General features: G+C 44.5%; 1 protein-coding gene across 4 annotated transcripts in view; it reads right to left on the reverse strand.

Annotated features, from left to right (window-relative positions):
- Positions 1-21,496, reverse strand: part of pak1 (p21 protein (Cdc42/Rac)-activated kinase 1) — a 142,889-nt gene that overhangs the window by 24,424 nt on the left and 96,969 nt on the right. For all 4 annotated transcript variants that reach the window (XM_079675487.1, XM_079675488.1, XM_079675489.1 and 1 more), the window contains 2 exons: positions 20,343-20,456; positions 10,145-10,370 (listed from right to left, as the gene is read on the reverse strand). In XM_079675487.1, the coding sequence (XP_079531613.1) occupies positions 10,145-10,370; positions 20,343-20,456 (340 nt within the window). The remainder of the gene's footprint in view (positions 1-10,144; positions 10,371-20,342; positions 20,457-21,496) is intronic.

Raw genomic sequence — 21,496 nt, forward strand, 5'->3', positions numbered from 1 at the left:
AGTCCTTTATCAGTCTGTAATGCGTGTTTCCAGTCTCAAAAACCTTTGACAGTAAAAGCTGCATCAGATGAAGGTGTATTTCTTTAAACTGTCTACAAGGGAAACAAAAGGCTGTGTCTGCTTTTAACGAATCTTCAAGCCATGGTCTGTTGTTGTACCATGCAGTGGCAAAAGTGCGCTTCTTTCCTGAAAACAATCTCCCTGGAAAACGATCAGTTTCACCTGGTTGGGTTTATTAACCCCAAGATCATCTGGGGCTGTTGGTCTTTGAGCGGTTGCTGGCCCAATAGTACCTGTTGATGTGCTGCAAGGTAGCGTCTGTAGTGGAGGCACCGGCACGGAGGAGGAGGAGGAGGACGCTGGCGGGTGTGGTACAGGGTGTGGCAACGCAGGTGGTGATGGTAGGGGCACAAGGAGCTGTGCCTCGGAGGACAGCGTTGGTGGCGGCCGCCTTGATGAGTCAAGGCATGGGCTCGCTAACTCAGCCCCGGGGTTTGCCGAGGTCAAGCTTGTGACATTAAGGCGTGCTGCTGCAACGGCAGGTGCAGGGTCGCCAGCAGCACCATCGGCTGCAGTTCTTTCATCGCTATTTCGTTTTAATAAATCCTTAGACCTTTTAAGCCAATTTCTGATGTCCATTTTGTAATTCAAACAGAAATGGGAGTCTTCAGAACGCACAATAAACAATAAACAAATCCAGAATAGGTGGCAGAGTGTGACGCTGCGATTGGTCTAAATGTGGACGAATCACATTGTAGCATAAAAGTTCACAGTTTATTTATAATAAAAAAAAAATATATATATATTCTTTAATTTTTATAAATAATGAAAAACGTGTTTATTGGGGGAGGGCAGGAATGTCAAATGGGAGGGCCTGGCCCTCCCTAGGTGGTCTTGGAGCGCTTGCTTACGAACTCTGGAGCGGTTCGTTGCTGGTGTGAACGCAGTCCGCACCAAAACATAGGAGGCTTAGTATTTACATGTCACAAGAACGCGGATGTCTTCAAAATCTTTAGCGAAACAGTCTTTCAAGACATCCGCGGTTGTTTAGTTGAAGAGTGAAGCAGAATGAAGTGTTGAAAAGTGTCGTGTAAAGTACGAATTCTCCGTCAGCTATATAAAAGTAAGAACACCTGTCGTCGGTGAAACGCCCCTCCTTACTGCAGAACGTCTCATTATATGTGTTATAATGTTTTTTAACGGACGTTGTCTGATTATATAATCATAGCCGTCTGCTACAGATGTAGCACTTCATTTCAGACTCCAGCTTACAGCTTCCTGCCTACGACCTGCCAAAGAACAGTATAGAATAATGTTAAGCCCTCCCACTATTTTCCAAGAGGGCGTTGCCAGATTTTCAATTTCAGGTTTTAACCAGGAGATGGCGCTTCATTCAAAAATACAGAAAGACAAGTTTCATGGACTTTCAGTTGTGTTTTGAAGAGCATTTGAACACATCAATATTTTAGATCAACTAAAGTATATCTAATCTTGTAATTCAATAATATATAGTCTTTATATATTAAATAATCATAATTATAATGTAAATGTTTACATTACACTTCTTTATTTGTTATGCTCATACTTTAAAAAAAAAAGCATATTAAAGCTGTTTGCTTTAATATGCAGTATATTTTTGGTATATTTTTGTGTTTGCTTCCTCCTGCTCCCTTTCGGACACATACTGTAGGATTAGGGCCCGAGCACGATGTGCTAGGACCTAACGGCGTCCTAGCACGAAGTGCGAGGAAACCTATTGTTATTTGTGGAATTATTATTATTAGGGCCCGAGCACGATGTGCTAGGACCCAACGGCATCCTAGCACGAAGTGCGAGGAAACCTATTGTTATTGATGGAATTATTATTATTATTAGGGCCCGAGCACGATGTGCTAGGACCCAACGGCGTCCTCGCACAAAGTGCGAGGAAACTTATTGTTATTGGTGGAATTATCATTATTATTATTATTATTATTATTATTTTTAGTCACCATCTTTCCTGTTTTTGAGGCCTTTAGGATGCTGACAAAGTCGTATAATTTTGCACGGACGCCAGGACCGGTAAAAATTGCAACATTCTGGAGTCAATGGGTTAAAATATTCCAATGTGCTCAATAGCGCCACCTATCAAAATCCCATTTCGGAATAAATTTACAAAGTTGCACCGTAACTCCGAATGACCTGACATTTTGCACACATATCCGGGTGGAACTGCTCTACAAATAATCCTCTTGGAACCCTAAGCTCCGCCTACGTTTTTTTTCTTCTAAATTAGCATAATGTTCAAAACAGTTAAATATTCACTTAAATTTCAATTTTCTGTTTTTCAACACCAAACTTCATATCCCGCATCGGTGGAGGGTCAGACACATTACCGTAGAAAATGAGCATGTTAGGACGATAAATATTGCCGCCGTCAATCAAAACGTACTTGCAAAAAGGCGGGGCTTAGAAAGAAATGCTCATAACTCATCAACAATGTATCCAAACAACACAGATTTCGGTAGATAGGTTCAGACTGTCTTGGGGAATAGGCACACCAAAGCATTTTCATTTTGAACTATAGGGGGCGCCAAAAACACCACCAATTTATAACTCAAGAGCGGATGGAATAATTTTTTTTTTTTTTTAGACATACTCTCAGGGTGACTACGAACTCAGATTTAAAGTGTCACAAAAAATTCAGAATGTGGGCGTGGCCTATACATTTTTTTTAAATTGCGATAGCATAAAATGAGCTTCGGACGCAAAACTTGGGACACACGTCAGAGCCCACAACCTTTTCGAGAATGTAAAATAAAAACGTAATTTTTCAAAAAAGCTGCTGACTAGCGCCCCCTATTGTGTGGTAGTCACATATAGTTTCTTAGAACTTCACGATATTTGGCACAGACATTCCTCATGGAATTGCGGACATATTTGTAAATAGATTACATTCGCCCCGCCCCCCAAAAGGTCGGCCATTTTGAAATATGTGCGTTTTTCAGCCATTTTAAGCACATTCTTGCAAACTGCTCCTAGGGGAATGATCGGAAAAATTCCAGTCCAGGACAAGTTCAGCCCCTATCCAATATGATGCCAAATTGAGAAGAACCTTTTTGATAGCTCAATCGTGGAGGTCGTAAGCTAACAACGATTAAACCATTTTTGACGATTTACATGTCGCAAATGACTCCAAACTACTCCAAATTACTCAAATACAGTTGTTCCAATATTCATGAAACGCTATATCTACATTACTATTATGATTGCACACATATTTCAAATTGCTTTTCATTAGCCCCGCCCCCAAGAAAGTCGGCCATTTTGAAATATGTGCGTTTTTCAGCAATTTTAAGCACATTCTTGCGAACTCCTCCTAGGGGAATGATCGGAGAAATTCCAATCCAGGACAAGTTCAGCCCCTATCCAATATGGTACTTAATTGCGGAGCACATTTTGGAAAAATCACTCGTGGAGGTCGTAAGCTAACAGCGAATACACCATTTTTGACGATTTACATGGCGCAAATTGCTCCAAACTGCTCGCATATAGTTTTTCCGATATTCACGAAATGATGTATATACATTACTATGATGATTGCACACATATTTCAAATTGCCTTCCATTAGCCCCGCCTCCCAGGAAGTCGGCCATTTTGAAATATGTGCGTTTTTCAGCTATTTTAAGCACATTCTTGCCAACTCCTCCTAGGGGAATGATCGAAAAAATTCCAATCCAGGACAAGTTCAGCCCCTATCCAACATGATACTTAATTGTGGAGCACATTTTTGAAAAATCACTCGTGGAGGTCGTACGCTAACAGCGAATACACCATTTTTGACGATTTACATGGCGCAAATTGCTCCAAACTGCTCGCATATAGTTTTTCCGATATTCACGAAACGCTATATCTACATTACTATTATGATTGCACACATATTTCAAATTGCCTTCCATTAGCGCCGCCCCCCAGAAAGTCGGCCATTTTGAAAAATGTGCGTTTTTCATGCATTTTAAGCACATTCTTGCTAACTCCTCCTAGGGAAATGATCGGAAAAATTCCAATCCAGGACAACTTCAGCCCCTATCCAATATGATACTTAATTGCAGAGCACATCTTTGAAATATCACTCGTGGAGGTCGTAAGCTAACAGCGAATACACCATTTTTGACGATTTACATGTCGCAAATTGCTCCAAACTGTTTGCATATAGTTTTTCCGATATTCACGAAACGCTGTATACACATTGCTATTATGATTGCACACATATTTCAAATTGCTTTTCATTAGCCCGGCCCCCCAGAAAGCTGGCCATTTTGAAAAATGGGCGTTTTTCATGCATTTTAAGCACATTTGTGCTAATTCGTCATAGGGAAATGATCGGAAAAATTCCAATCTAGGGCAACTTAAGCGGATATCCAATGTGATGCAACATTGCGAAGGAATAGTTGATCGCTTGAACATGGAGCTTGTAAGCTAATGGAGAATGTACCATTTTTGACCATTTATATGTCACATACTACCTTAAAGGGGACCTAAAAACAGGGCTGCAACGGATTTGATACATGCGGATTCTGATTTGCACCTCTATGATGTCACAGAGGTGCACTCCACCTGTATGGTCAACTCTCCACCTATCAGGGGAATGAGAGGTTGCAGTGGCATGGCAACAGCATAGCAACAGCATGGCAACAGCATAGTAACATGACGCTTGTGCCTCGCCCCCTCCTTTGCAGGGGGTGGGGTGTCATCTCCAGCTCATGCAAAGACAGAGCTGGAGTGAGGCAAAATGAGGCATGGCTAAAATGCATGATCTGTTTGGTATTTTGAAAAATAAAACGTATAAATATACCTTATATAGGTATGGCCCTACAATTTATTATTCAAATAAAATATAGCATGATAGGTCCCCTTTAAGCTACTGAGACCCGCCTGTCTGCCTGCACCTTCAACTCACTCACTCACTCACTCACTCACTCACTCACTCACTCACTCACTCACTCACTCACTCACTCACTCACTCACTCACTCACTCACTCACTCACTCACTCACTCACTCACTCACTCACTCACTCACTCACTCACTCACACACACACACACACACACACACACACACACACACACACACACACACACACACACACACACACACACACACACACACACACACACACACACACACACACACACACACACACACACACACACACACACACACACACACACACACACACACACACACACACACACACACACACACTGCTGCAGAGGGAGCTCCCAGCAGCCCCCTCAGTGCATGCCCTGCCCCCGGGCTTTCTGTAACCCGCCCCCAGGAAGAAGATGTCAGACGAGGAGATCCTAGAGAAACTACGTAAGGCTGCACACACACACACACACACACACACACACACACACACACACACACACACACACACACACACACACACACACACACACACACACACACACACACACACACACACACACACACACACACACACACACACACACACACACACACACACACACACACACACACACACACACACACACACACACAGTACAACAAACAGAAACAGCTCCTAAAGCATAACTAAATATCAGGCTACAGCCCTTGTATATTTTATTATGTGAAGTACTATATGGTTTCGTGAAAAATATCTACTGTTTATTGGTAGATATCTCCTGAAGCCTACAAATAAAGTGTGAAATGTAGGCCTGTTACATATATTATTGAGCGATATATATTATACACACTGTTCTGCTTTCTTCACTGACCTCAGCAGCTGTTCTCACTGTAAACATCGCCTCACAATGAAAGCATAACCTAACATCCAGGGGAGATGTGATTAGTGAGTAAACAAACAAACGGTAAAGGGCAGAAAGTCTGATGCACATTTGATCATCTTGAATAACTTATAATCACAACTGGAACAGTTTGCAGAGCTTTGCTTCGTTGACATCCAGCCATGCGTCACGCCTCTTTTAAACATCACTGTTGGCTGAAATCGTCTCCGGAGAATACTTCAGTGTACCCTCGGTTATAGCTCCTCCAGAGACACTTCTCTCTCCTCTAAATCAGTGTATCCTCGGTCACGGCTTCTCCAGACAGCCTCCTCGATAATCGATCCTTGACGAGCCTTTAGAGAAATTAGTTTTCCTTCCAGACGGCGCGCCGACATCCGTTTCCGGGTTGCTGCAGGATGACCTGGGAGTCTGGGACGCGAAATTAGAGAAATGACAAACGGCTCATTTCCGAGTACTTGCGCGCGTCTGCTTGACGCCAGGACGACCGGCCGCCCTCCCCGACAGGCGCACGGACGCGAGGGCCCGCTCATCACTGCGCGCACAAGTGCGACCGCAGTTTTAATTTATTATGGGGCGTTCCCTCCCTCTTCGGGGGACTCAAGCTCCCCCTAGCTCCCCCCCATTTCGAACAGTGCCTGTGGCTGAATGGCCAGCGATTAGGTGCGGCGCATTTATCATAGGTGATCATAGCTAACTGCCTGCCGAAAGATTTCATTTAAAAAACAGATCTGATTTTAAGACTATTTCTGCGCTCATAAAGAATGATAAGAATAAGAATAATGCGTATTGAACTGGTTTCATTAATTAGTGAGTTTATTTAACACTAGAACCGCCAATCGGGTCAATTTGTGTGATGTGTGTTGTGTGTGTGTGCAATGTAACTTTTTTTCAATAAAATATTTAAGTCTCCCAGTCCGTGACTTTTCCTGAAAGTGTGTTATGTAGCACCCTATGTTGTTAAAAATTGCATTCTAATAGCGGGATTTGGCGGGTTTAGGTAGGCCTATACAAAAACCTCTGGCGGTTCTAGTGTTAAGGTAATTAGGTACAGTAGAAGCCCTTTTTTATCAGTAACGAATTTAGCAGTTGAACATAAAAGTCAACTAACTGAGGGTCACTTGCAATGACAGTGTTGTGTCTAACTGTAAGCTTGTCACTCAGAGTAACCTACAGTTAATTTAGCTGCTGGAGAAGAAAGATCAGGGGGGGAGGGGGGGGAGAGAGCTGTGGTTGATGGGCCATTAGTTGTGTAAATACACAGCTGAGAGCTGCCGTTTCATTCAGACTGTTTAAAAAACGGTAACAACGGACTATTTTTCTTAGCGGATGCATGTCAATTTAAATCAATACATACAACTATTTTTTAAATCAATAAAAACATTTTCTAAATCCATAAAAGCATTTCAATTAATATTGGGAGTCATGTCGTTACTTTGTTGAGAATGTGGCCATGTAATAAGCGGGATAATTTGCAGCGACTTGTTCCTTATGGGGAAAATAACACCCTTCATCCAGATGAGGATCCCTCCGCTACGCTTTGGGATCCTGATCGACCGACGAAGCTCCATTAAGATATACATATTTTTGTTGAATTACTGAGTTTAGGCACGTTAATAATGTTTTAATGAAGTTGAATACAGTATATTCATAGGTGTCAGTGATTTCATATCAATTCGGCGAACATAAACATAAATGATCGTGGTGAAGATGATGATTAAATTAGGATTAAAAATCGAGAGCCGGGCTGCATTTCCTCCCGTTCGTTTTTTTCAAATAACAAAATTATTTTGTTAAATAAACACATGGTGATGTTTTGTAAATGATTACATGTCTCTTATTTAGCACAGTAGTATGATATCCGTGACATATGGATCTTAACAAAGTTCCGCTGTACATCCAGCGTACTGTATCTGACTTTATTTCACATGAGCTCCAGTGTGGAAGCCCACTGCACCCCCTGGTGGATCAATGATCCATTGGAGCTGGCTTCATTATAATTACATTTATCTATCACGGGGGCGATCTCAAGTCAAGCTGGAGGTTTTTCCTTGAGCGAGGGCAGATCACGTACCAATCACGGCGCTCGCGTTTCAAACTGTCTGAAATGAATCGCTACATGTGTAGTGTCTGTTGATCTCCAGATTAACAGCAGCATGAGAATAACCTGCCGATGCTCCATGGCGGAGGCTTCGGTAGAAATTGCCGGGATTTGCGGCTTTACCCCCTTAATGTCTGATCAATGGTTGAACAGCATTTCCGTGCACATAACTTGTGTTTAAAGTTTATAGTCCGTTTGAGTTTTGCCCGTGTGAACGCAAACCGAAGCTTCGGAAAAATGAAACAATGTAACAAACTGTGGTCTGGTGCGCACCAGAAAACGGACTATTAGGTGTGAATGCACCCTTAATGTTGCTCTCAAAGTGCACCAGATTGATGCTTTTAACTTCAACATTTAAAAAAAAACCTTCCAAAGGGAGCATGCCCCCGGACCCCCCTAGAGGAGGTTAGGTCCCCCCCCCCACTTAATGTTCACATGGATAGGGAACTAAATACATTTGCACACATCTTGTGTCCATATCTTTCTGTTTTGGTGGTCATGCCACACCGTGCACGTGCATGCATGCGCGAGTCATGGTAAGATATCTGGATTAAGAGGTTGCTTTTTCTTTGCACAGCATGAAAGAAAGGCGAAATGAATGGGCTGTGATTTTAGTATTTTTAAGCAGAGGTCAATAATTTGCACGGCCCTCGGAGGATGTTGAAAAAATGTAAATGGCCCTTGAGAGGAAAAAGGTTCCCCACCCCTGGGCTAAAGGGTCAAGTACAGTAACTACAACTAGCTAACGTTGTAGTCTAGCAGAGTGGACAAGTTGCTGTTAGCTGACAGTGAGGCACGTATCTGTCAATCAAAGTGACCACGCCCTAATTTATGCAAAGACTTTAAGACCTAATATAAATAAAAGGGTCGCGTTTTAAAACAATTCACTCAACAATTAATAATCATTAAGGTGGAATCTAACTATACCCTGAATAATTGTTATTTTATCCAGGGGAAGAAACATGTTTATTTCTGCTGTAAAGTTGGGCATTTTAACATGGGGTCTATGGAAATTCATCCTTTCTGCAGCCATCGTCTATCGGCCAATAGATGAACTGCAGTTTGTGGCACTTCCTTATTGGCCTCCCGGCTCTGCCCCAGACTTTGCCACTTGGTCAGAACACAGTGTAAACTCTAAATATAGCACTCAGGGACTCGCTGAACTCTGCTTCACAATTCTTTACAGGAAGCTGAGGGTGGATGATGATGGTTATTTATACAGAGATACAAGATATGAGCGATTCAATCCATCTTCCTTAATGACCATGACTCATTTGTTTGAATCACTTTATAATTCTCCAATTGTTGTTTTAGACTTTCCAGCAGAAAACAGAACCCAGTTGTAAGCATTGGATCCTGATTTGATCAGTTATAAAGGAATAAAAACTCTGAAACTCTGGTTCACTCGTCTTGAAGTCGATGCTTTTTGATTGTGTATTTGTTTTGATGCCTGAATAACATATGTGTTTTACAAAGGCTAAGAGATTTGAATGTGTTGTTATACAACTGAAATGAAGACAGTATATATCCCCTTGGTACATTTTTAAGCTTTTGGCTTTTTATTTTGCTAACAACTGGCTACAGGAGATTTCAGAGGATGTTTTACCAGTCAGCCTTTACAGACATGTGTTGACTCACGCTCCTGCAAACTTTTCTAAATCAGGTTTCTCAACTTGTAGATTTAGATTTGAGATTTCGTAGGACAGCTCCTTTACACAGGGAACTTCTGGCATTTGCATTTATGCTTCACGAATCACAAGTGGCATTCATTTTTAAAGATACTCTTGCTGAACAAACATGTAGGTCTCATACACGTTGTTACCCAAAGAAAAATGAAAACCCCTGTGGCTCCTGATGAGGGAACCAAGGCAGAGGGAAGAGCCCTAAAGCCAGACACGAGTTAGACTCGTCTGCACTTGTGGGACCCTAAGCTCATAGATGTGTTTTTAAATGTGTTTTTGGGTAGATTTGTGAAATAAGGTCTGTTAAGAAAAGCTAAAGAGATGTTCATGTTTTGTCTACATTGTTATAAAAAAATATATCGTACTAGAGATACTACGTGTTTAACGCTACGAGGTGTGTGTGTGTGTGTGTGTGTGTGTGTGTGTGTGTGTGTGTGTGTGTGTGTGTGTGTGTGTGTGTGTGTGTGTGTGTGTGTGTGTGTGTGTGTGTGTGTGTGTGTGTGTGTGTGTGTGTGTGTGTGTGTGTGTGTGTGTGTGTGTGTGTGTGTGTGTGTGTGTGTGAGCAGCCTTACGTAGTTTCTCTAGGATCTCCTCGTCTGACATCTTCTTCTTCCTGGTCTTGTCCTGGGGGCGGGGCACAGAAGGCCCGGGGGCAGGGCATGCACTGGGGGGGCTGCTGGGAGCTCCCTCTGCAGCAGTGGCGGGAGTGCCAGCGGTTGTCGGCATGGTGATGGGGGAGGTCGCAGCATCTTTGGTGGGAGGAGGAGGGAGTGGCTCGATCACTGAGCGAGTGTATATCTGGAGTTCAAACATGTGAAATTATATCAGTGTTGAGAAAATACTTTAAATATTATTTAAGTGTCCAATCTGCTTTCTTTTATAGACATTCAAGACGCAGTGAACACATCCAACCAGGATTTGGGCTGAAGTGTTTCATTTGTCTACCATTATAGTTTGTACAGGACAGTGATGGATATAATAACCCTTCATATATCTAAGCAATGAAAACACCAGCAGTGAAGATGACCACGTGTCTTTTGGAATTGTTTTTCATCTCCTAAACCAGGGGTGTCAAACTCAAATACACAGTGGGCCAAAATAAAAAAATGGGTACTATTCGAGGGCCGGACTGGTTCAATGTTTATTGCAGAACTTATTGAAATGAACTTATTGCACATATTAAACCTGGAACTAACAAAGCTTAAATTATTGCCTATAAAAACAACATTAATCATTAAATAATCAGTTGCATTCATTTCTTATGGTTCTATCTGCAGCTTAATTTCTTATGATGACTTTTTTCCACAGGCCAACAACAGCTTAAAAAAAACTATTTCCCTCAAAGAGAAAACCAAACATGCCCTGTTGCCGTGAGAGAAAAAGTGCAGAAGGAAACATCCATGTAAACTCAGAGTGTTGCTCTGTGATGCTAGTTCAAGCCAGATACTTCTCACCTCGGGTGCAAGTTCATCAATGTTTGGGCTCAGGCTCTGAGCTGAGGAAACCCTCAGGGTTGAGTGAAGGTGTGTGTGCAATATACCGGCTGGCCAGATCTAACAGTAATTAGAAATTATCCTGGGGGCCGAAATTAAATCCACCAAGGGCCTGATTTGGCCCCCGGGCCTTGAGTTTGAGACATGTGTCCTAAACCATCCGTTAGTACATCACAAAGCACACAGACGGAACCCACACATTTATTGTCTCATCTGACAAACAGCAATAAGACACTGAGTGTGTAATCTCGACTATAGGACTCACTGCTGATTCAGAAACCTGTGTAAGTCCTATTTTTGTTTCTAGACCTCCCTGTTTCATTCATTCTACTCTGTATAATTGTTCTGCAGTTATTCTGACTAAAATTGTGTTTTGAAATCTCAGAACGGCTAAAGTACATGTTTTTGTTGCAGAAATCTGTGTAAACTTGTTTTTTTCAGAAATCTTAAAAACTGAAACATTTGCTTGTTAGGGTTCACTTTCATTAGGGTTTACTTTGATTAAACAATTGTACAAATACTAAGTGCTTTACTAGGGGTAATTTTAGTCGGGTTATCTTAAAACCTCTGGAACAAGGGTTTAGTCTGACATGTGTCTGTAAAAGGTGCATTACAATAGGCCTGAAGGCTCAGCTGATTGTGTGAAGTGAGACAGTTTCAATCAGCTGCAGAGAGTTAACTAATTAAACGGGCGTAGGCCCACAGCTGTGACAACTCAGCAATCAGGATTAGTGTCCATTTTAGGCAGCTCTTTCCTGGAGCTTCAGCGTCAGACTGACAAAGACAATAAAGTCCTGCGGGAGTCACGAGTGATGCAGAGAGGAGGCAAATCCTACTTTGATTGAGCTAAGTATCGCTGGTGTTTTTTAGCCCTTCATGCTAAATCATGTGTATTTTCTCCATTCCTGTTCATGTGTCTTCTCGCAATTATCACTGGCCCTGTGTATCTCCTAATCGATATAACCGGCCTGCACTCGTCTATCCCACATGCTCCACTGAGATCAAACATCTCGTTTCAGGGGGCCTGTGGAACTGCTAGTCAGCTGTTCCTAAGGCTGACTTCATCTCTGGCTACGCTTCCCTGCAGTCTCTGGGTTTCCTTGCTCTCACTGAGACCTGGATTACTCCATCCAACACATCCACCCCAGCAGCTCTCTCCACAGCATATTCCTTCTCCCATACACCCAGACCCACTGGCAGAGGAGTTGGCACTGGTCTCCTGCTCTCTCCCAAATGGAGCTTTTCCCTCTTCAAGCTACCTAACTTCACTCCTTCCACCTTTGAATTCCATGCCGTCACAGTAACCCATCCTATAGAATTAACCATTGTTGTTCTCTACCGTCCACCAGGCGCCTTGGGGGACTTCTTGGAGGAATTAGATAATCTCCTCTCACACATCCCTGAAAGTGGCCCTCCCGCTGTACTTCTCGGAGACTTCAACCTCCAGACAGGGAAGATATCTGAACTAACATCTCTGTTAACCACCTTTGCTTTCTCACTGTCTCCATCCCCACCAACTCATAAAGCTGGCAATGTCCTTGATCTCATATTCTCAAGGAACTGCACTACTTCTAACCTCTCTGTAAACCCGCTCCATACCTCGGATCACTTTTTCATTTCATTCTTTCTACCCCTTTCCAAACATAACAAACTAATCTCTTCTCATCATGCACCTGCCCGCCGTAACATTCGTTCCCTTTCCACCTCTACCCTTGCCTCATCGGTGCTCTCAGCCTTCCCTTCCTCTGACTCGTTCCAACTCCTGCCTCCAAACTCTGCTGCAGAAACTCTCCTCTCTCCTCTCTCATCCTCTCTGGACTCTCTCTGTCCTCTCACATCACGGCAGGCTTGTCAGTCCCCTCCTGCTCCCTGGCTAAATGACGCACTGCGTGCTAAAAGAACCATCCTTCGGGCAGCAGAGCGGAAACGGTGGAAATCCAAACACCATGACGACCTCCTAACCTATCAGGCTCTCCTCTCCTCTTTCTCTGCTTCGATCTCTCAGGCAAAAAGCACTTTCTTTCAAGATAAGATCCAATCTTCCTATTCCAAACCCCAAAAACTATTTTCCATCTTTTCCACCCTCTTGGACCCCCCCAAAGCCCCTTCCCCCTCCTCCCTTCTGTCAAGCGACTAAAGAAACCCACTCTCAACCCGTCCGATGTTATAAACTACAGGCCTGTCTCTCTCCTCCCGTTCCTGTCTAAAACACTTGAGCGCGCTGTCTTTAAACAACTCTCCTGTTATCTCCATCAGAACAACCTTCTGGAACCACACCAGTCTGGATTCAAGGCAGGTCACTCAACATAAACTGCTCTCCTTGCTGTCTCTGAGGAACTGCACACAGCTAAAGCAGCCTCCCTCTCCTCTGTCCTCATCCTTTTGGACCTGTCTGCTGCATTCAACAGGGTGAATCATCAGATCCTGCTTCGCGCTCTCCAAGAACTTGGAGTTTCAGGCTCTGCACTTTCCCTCCTCACCTCATACCTCAAAGACTGTACCTACAGGGTAACTTGAAGAGGGTCAGAGTCTGAGCCTTGTCAATTAACTACAGGGGTCCCTCAGGGCTCTGTTCTCGGTCCCCTCCTCTTCTCCTTCAACACAAACTCGCTCGGATCTGTGATTAGCCCGCATGGTTTTTCATACCACTGCCACGCTGACGACATCCAATTAATTCTGTCCTTTCCCCGCTCAGAGACCCGGGTCGTCGCACGCATCTCTGCTTGTCTAGCGGACATCTCTCAGTGGATGTCTGCTCACCACCTCAGGCTCAACCTTGACAAGACTGAACTGCTTTTCCTTCCGGGAAAAGAGTGTCCCACTCTTGACCTAACAATCAACATTGGCACCTCTATTGTTTCCCCAACTCAGACTGCAAGGAATCTGGGTGTGATCCTAGATAACAACCTGTCCTTCACTGCAAACATCGCTGCTACAACCCGCTGCTGCAGATACACGCTTTACAACATCAGGAGGATACGTCCCCAGCTGACCCAGAAAGCCACTCAGCTTCTGGTCCAGGCTCTCGTCATCTCACGCCTAGACAACTGCAACTCCCTCCTGGCTGGTCTACCTGCATGTGCCATCCGACCTCTGCAGCTCATCCAGAATGCAGCGGCTCGCCTGGTCTTTAACCTTCCTACATGTTCCCACACCACGCAGCTCCTCCGCTCCCTTCACTGGCTTCCAGTAACTGCTAGAATCCATTTCAAGACACTGGTACTTGCGTACCATGCTGGGAATGGATCTGGCCCTTCCTACATCCAGGACATGGTTAAACCGTACACCCCAGCACGTGCACTTCGCTCTGCATCGGCCAAACAGCTCGCTGCACCCGCACTGTGAGGGGGACCCAAGTTCTTATCAGCAAAAACACTTGGGTTTGCTATCCTGGCTCCAAAATTGTGGAATGAGCTCCCCATGGACATCAGGACAGCAGATAGCCTACACATCTTCCGGCGCAGACTGAAAACTCATCTCTTTCGACTCCACTTCGAGCAATAGAATTACTAACAAAGAACTGCTAACAGAGCACTTATATACTAATAAAGGACTGGCTTATCTAAAGCCAGTTGAGTAGCACTTGAAATGTTTTGGCTCTATGAAACCTGATGTACTTATATGATTCTGTTTTCTTCAAGTTTGTATTTTGTTGGTCGAACGCACTTATTGTAAGTCGCTTTGGATAAAAGCGTCAGCTAAATGCAATGTAATGTAAAAGACACGGTCAGAACATGTTTTAATGTAGGACAAGTATTGTATTCATTTTTAAAGATACTCTTGCTGAACAAACATGTAGGTCTCATACACGTTGTTACCCAAAGAAAAATGAAAACCCCTGTGGCTCCTGATGAGGGAACCAAGGCAGAGGGAAGAGCCCTAAAGCCAGACACGAGTTGCACTTGTGGGACCCTAAGCTAATAGATGTGTTTTTTAATGTGTTTTTGGGTAGATTTGTGAAATAAGGTCTGTTAAGAAAAGCTAAAGAGATGTTCATGTTTTGTCTACATTGTTATGCTGATTCTGCAGCTTTAAGACTGCCTTCAGTGGAGAGGAGGGGAACCACACACAGCTGGTAATATATATATCCTATACAAATTACTTCAATAACGATAACTATGTTTGAATATCTTTATACTAATAGAGATAATATAAAAAGTATATCGTACTAGAGATACTAAGTGTTTAAAGCTACGAGGTGTGTGTGTGTGTGTGTGTGTGTGTGTGTGTGTGTGTGTGTGTGTGTGTGTGTGTGTGTGTGTGTGTGTGTGTGTGTGTGTGTGTGTGTGTGTGTGTGTGTGTGTGTGTGTGTGTGTGTGTGTGTGTGTGTGTGTGTGTGTGTGTGTGGTCACCATGGACACAGTGGTGGTGCCATGGAAGCTGTCTCTCAACCGCCAACCTGTCTGACATAGGAGCAACAATGTGTGAATGTCTGTGTGAGGAAAAAACAAAAGGGAATAATGAAGTCGTTCCACCAGATTGTGTGTGTGCTTTTATTTAGTCTTTTAACCGAGCCATATCTTTTGGTCGTAGTTTTCGTTTTCAGTTTTTTTTAAACTAAAAACTTTCACGGCTTATTTCAGCTTTAGTTTCTTCAACAGCAGATACAACAATGATGACAGTAATATAAAGACCCAAAAAAATGTAATACTGCTATATTAAACTCAGTTGCCATTTTATTAGGCACTTAAAGCTGAAACTAATGCATGACTTGACAGAAAAAGTCTACACTCCATGGAGGTTATAATGTTCGGCTCCTGCAATAAAAATGTCCTAATTGTTAGGTCTGCTTTAGGATAGGTGATGTGTTCCTGTCCACTGAGTGCTTTCAGTCAAAGAAAAAAATCAATGGAGTCACAAACTGTGTGTGTGTTTTAAAATCTCAGATCTGCTCAACTCCAGGCGTAACTCAGGTCTCAGTGAGTCACGCCCCTCAAGTGTGCATTTCAATAGGTAGGAAGACTCTGCTGTCGCCCATCAGCAGAAAATAGTTAACTAATTACAGGGGCGTGCCCCCAAAGCTGTGAGAACTGAGCAATCAGGTATCCATCTTAGGTTGCGTTTTCCTGCAGCGTCAGCTTCAGCGTCAGCCAGACGAAGACTGACAAAGACATTAAGAGTCCTGTGGGAGTCACGTAGGAGGCAAAGAGGAGGCAAATCGTACTCTGATTGCGCCAAGTATCGCTGGTGTTATTTAGTTTTATTCAATTCTCTTGGGTTCTCTAGCCCCTCATGCTATAATCATGTGTATTTTCTGCATTCCTGTTCATGTGTCTTCTCGCAATTATCACTGCCCCCGTGTTTCTCCTAATCGATCTCACCGGCCTGCTCTCGTCTATCCCACATGCTCCACTGAGATCCAACATCTCGTTTCAGGGGGCCTGTGGAACTGCCAGTCAGCTGTCCCTAAGGCTGACTTCATCTCTGGCTACGCTTCCCTGCAGTCTCTGGATTTCCTTGCTCTCACGGAGACCTGGATCACTCCATCCAACACATCCACCCCAGCAGCTCTCTCCACAGCATATTCCTTCTCCCATACACCCAGACCCTCTGGCAGAGGAGGTGGCACTGGTCTCCTGCTCTCTCCCAAATGGAGCTTTTCCCTCTTCAAGCTACCTAATTTCACTCCTTCCACCTTTGAATTCCATGCCGTCACAGTAACCCATCCTATACAATTAACCATTGTTGTTCTCTACCGTCCACCAGGCGCCTTGGGGGACTTCTTGGAGGAGTTAGATAATCTCCTCTCACACATCCCTGAAACTGGCCCTCCCGCTGTACTTCTCGGAGATTTCAACCTCCAGACAGGGAAGATATCTGAACTAACATCTCTGTTAACCACCTTTGCTTTCTCACTGTCTCCATCCCCACCAACTCATAAAGCTGGCAATGTCCTTGATCTCATATTCTCAAGGAACTGCTCTACTTCTAACCTCTCTGTAAACCCGCTCCACACATCCGATCACTTCTTCATTTCATTCTCTCTACCCCTTTCCAAACATAACAACCTCATCTCTTCTAACTCTGCTCCTGTCCGCCGTAACGTCCGTTCCCTCTCCCCCTCTACCTTTGCCTCATCGGTGCTCTCAGCCCTCCCTTCCTCTGACTCGTTCCAACTCCTGCCTCCAAACACTGCTCCAAAAACTCTCCTCTCGACTCTCTCATCCTCTCTGGACTTTCTCTGTCCTCTCACATCGCGGCCGGCTCGTCAGTCCCCTCCTGCTCCCTGGCTAAATGATGCACTGCGTGCTAATAGAACCATCCTTCGGGCAGCAGAGCGGAAATGGTGGAAATCCAAACACCATGACGACCTCCTAACCTATCAGGCTCTCCTCTCCTCTTTCTCTGCTTCCATCTCTCAGGCAAAAAGCACTTTCTTTCAAGATAAGATCCAATCTTCCTATTCCAATCCCAAAAAACTATTTTCTATCTTCTCCACCCTCTTGGACCCCCCCAAAGCACCTCCCCCCTCCTCCCTTCTGTCAAGCGACTTTGTTAACCATTTTGAAAAAAAGGTTGATGATATTCGCTCTTCTTTTTCTGACTCACCTTTACTCACCGCTGGGTCACCAGACCCTCCCTTCACCCACACACTGACCTCCTTCACCTCTGGGTCACCAGACCCTCCCTTCACCCACACACTGACCTCCTTCTCCCCTCTCTCTCCAAGTGAGGTTCTTACCCTCGTTACCTCTGCCCGTCCTACCACCTGTTCTCTGGACCCTATCCCCTCAAACCACCTTCAGACTATCGCTCCTGATATTCTACCATTTCTCACCCATTTCATCAACACTTCTCTAACTTCTGGTCACTTTCCAAACAGTCTCAAGGAGGCAAGAGTAAACCCTCTCCTAAAGAAACCCACTCTCAACCCGTCTGATGTTATTAACTACAGACCCGTCTCTCTCCTCCCGTTCCTGTCTAAAACACTTGAACGCGCTGTCTTTAAACAACTCTCCTCTTATCTCCATCAGAACAACCTTCTGGATCCGCACCAGTCTGGTTTCAAGGCAGGTCACTCAACAGAAACTGCTCTCCTTGCTGTCTCTGACAAACTGCACACTGCTAAAGCAGCCTCCCTCTCCTCTGTCATCATCCTTCTGGACCTGTCTGCTGCATTCGACACGGTGAACCATCGGATCCTCCTTCGCACTGTCCAAGAACTTGGAGTTTCAGGCACTGCACTTTCCCTCCTCACCTCATACCTCAACGACCGCACCTACAGGGTTACTTGGAGAGGGTCCGAGTCCGACCCTTGTCAATTAACTACAGGGGTCCCTCAGGGCTCGGTTCTTGGTCCCCTCCTCTTCTCCCTGTACACAAACTCGCTCGGGTCTGTCATTAGCCCGCATGGTTTTTCATACCACTGCTACGCTGACGACACCCAACTAATTCTGTCCTTTCCCCGCTCAGAGACCCAGGTCGTCGCACGCATCTCTGCTTGCCTAGCAGACATCTCTCGGTGGATGTCTGCTCATCACCTCAAGCTCAACCTTGACAAGACTGAACTGCTCTTCCTTCCGGGAAAAGATTGTCCCACTCTTGACCTAACAATCAACATCGGCACCTCTGTTGTTTCCCCGACTCAGACTGCAAGGAATCTGGGTGTGGTCCTAGATAACAAACTGTCCTTCACTGCAAACATCGCTGCTACAACCCGCTGCTGCAGATACACGCTTTACAACATCAGGAGGATACGTCCCCAGCTGACCCAGACATCAGCGCAGATTCTGGTCCAGGCTCTCGTCATCTCACGCCTAGACTACTGCAACTCCCTCCTGGCTGGTCTACCTGCATGTGCCATCCGACCTCTGCAGCTCATCCAGAATGCAGCGGCTCGTCTGGTCTTCAACCTTCCCAAATTCTCCCACACCACACCGCTCCTCCGCTCCCTTCACTGGCTTCCAGTAACTGCTAGAATCCACTTCAAGACACTGGTACTTGCGTACCATGCTGCGAATGGATCTGGCCCTTCCTACATCCAGGACATGGTTAAACCGTACACCCCAGCACGTGCACTCCGCTCTGCATCAGCCAAACAGCTCGCTGCACCCGCACTGCGAGGGGGACCCAAGTTCCCATCAGCAAAAACACGTGGGTTTGCTATCCTGGCTCCAAAATGGTGGAATGAGCTCCCCATTGAAATCAGGACAGCAGATAGCTTACACATCTTCCGACGCAAACTGAAAACTCATCTCTTTAGACTCCACTTCGAGCGATAGAATTACTAACAAAGCACTTATATACTAATAAAGGGCTGGCTTTCTAAATGCCAGTTGAGTAGCATTTGAAATGTTTGGCTCTATGAAACCTGATGTACTTATATGATTCTGTTTTCTTAAAGGTTGTATCTTCCTGGTCGAATGCACTTATTGTAAGTCGCTTTGGATAAAAGCGTCAGCTAAATGCAATGTAATGTGTGTGTGTGTGTGTGTGTGTGTGTGTGTGTGTGTGTGTGTGTGTGTGTGTGTGTGTGTGTGTGTGTGTGTGTGTGTGTGTGTGTGTGTGTGTGTGTGTGTGTGTGTGTGTGTGTGTGTGTGTGTGTGTGTGTGTGTGTGTGTGTGTGTGTGTGTCCTGGTTTAACAAATTGGAGAAGAGAAGCTCTGAAAAGCTGTTTCTAAATAAAAACCTCTGCTTCCCCTGTGACTGTCTCGAACACACATACAAACACACATTTAGTGGGACAGAACAGATTTGTTCTCCATTGACTGAATCAACTCGTCCAGATTACTTCTTATGTATACAAAGAAGTACACGTGTTTTGCGTGTTCAGATAGAGTAGTGATCTTCAGCTGGACTGAAAGAGTGTTTCTTTTACTTTTTAATTGAAATGCTCTACATCTAGCTGTATTATCCTACATCTTTAATTGTAGTTTTCTCCTCTAACCTTCTCCTTCCCAAATACTGAACTCCTTGAAATGTTATAACCCAACATTTTACACACAAACAAGCTTCTGTAAAACTTTAAAGCTGTTTAAAGCTGTTTTTAACTACAATTTTAAAGTGATTATTTAAGTTCACTTTATACTTCCTTTATATTTTATTTCCGCCTTTAGAGGCCGGTCCTCCCTGCTTCACAGGACTGTGTGAGGTTACCCTGGAGACGGGGCTAGGATGGGATGTTGCTGGATGATGGGATGCATTACATTAATGAGGGTCCTGACAGATATAGGTTGTGTGTGTGTGTGTGTGTGTGTGTGTGTGTGTGTGTGTGTGTGTGTGTGTGTGTGTGTGTGTGTGTGTGTGTGCGTGTGTGTGTGTGTGTGTGTGTCCTTACTGATTTGGTGTGTTCTGGCCGAGGGGCGATTACCGGTGGGGGCTCAGCCTCATCTTCATCGTCGTCTTCGGATACGGTTGCTATGGCGGGCGTCTCCGACACAGCCTTGGAGCCCTGCATGATGTCAGAGGGAGAGAGAGGGCGGAGCCTCAGTGACATCACGGTCACATGAGCCAACATGAGACCCATCATCGCTTCCTGCTGTTACAAACTCTTCTTCTACTACTTCATCTCTCCTCATGCAGAGAAGACCTCGAGACCTCCCCCCTCTTCTTCTCGGCTCCCCTCTGAATTCAGGCTTCTCTCCTTCTTGCCCCTCTCTCTCTCTGTATTTACACCCTTTCTCTCGCCCTCCTCTCGTCATCACTGTTGATGTCTGGAAGCTCTCATCCTGTCTGGATCACACTTCCTCCCTTCCATGCCCCTGCTCCTCTCCTCTGCCTCTCTCTGATGCTTGGCTGGGGGCCAAGCTGCAGAGACAGGGAGACGAGGAAAAGATGCTGAATCACAATGCAGAGAGAGAGAGAGAGAGAGAGAGAGAGAGAGAGAGAGAGAGAGAGAGAGAGAGAGAGAGAGAGAGAGAGAGAGAGAGAGAGAGAGAGAGAGAGGTGTGGCATCATCGTCATCTCCTCCTCCTCCTTCTCTTTACTCTCACCTTCACAGTTTTGTTTAAAGGCACTTTCCAGACGTTTGCACTGCAGCAAAAGCAGAGCTTGCTCATCTCTTTCAGAACAAAACATGGAGTTTTCAGCTGTGTCGTCCAGGTGCTCCTACATTGGAAATGCATTGCTAATGTAAAAGTGTGCACCAGGTGGAATATATGTGTCCTATTAAGCTGGACCATACTGTACACCTATTGGAGTCTGGAAAAAACTGTATTCATATAAATTACAAATGTGTTCCATTGAATTCATTTTTGTTAACAGGATTCAACATGTAGGTTTGGACCTGATGTGGTTTGTATCCAGTAATACAGAGCTGTTCGGGCGCTCAGCCCAAAAGTGATTTTTCTTTAGTTTGTGTGGTTAGCATTATGAATCCAACTAATAGCTGTAACAAACTACATTCACTGAACCATGAATACTTTAACTCAAGTTCATTTAGTTAATTGAGATGATAATACTTGTACTTCTGTGAGGTTGTGAAAGCAGGTT

Source organism: Notothenia rossii (genome assembly GCF_949606895.1).
Source record: "Notothenia rossii genome assembly, chromosome: 4".
Taxonomy (NCBI): Eukaryota; Metazoa; Chordata; class Actinopteri; order Perciformes; family Nototheniidae; genus Notothenia; species Notothenia rossii.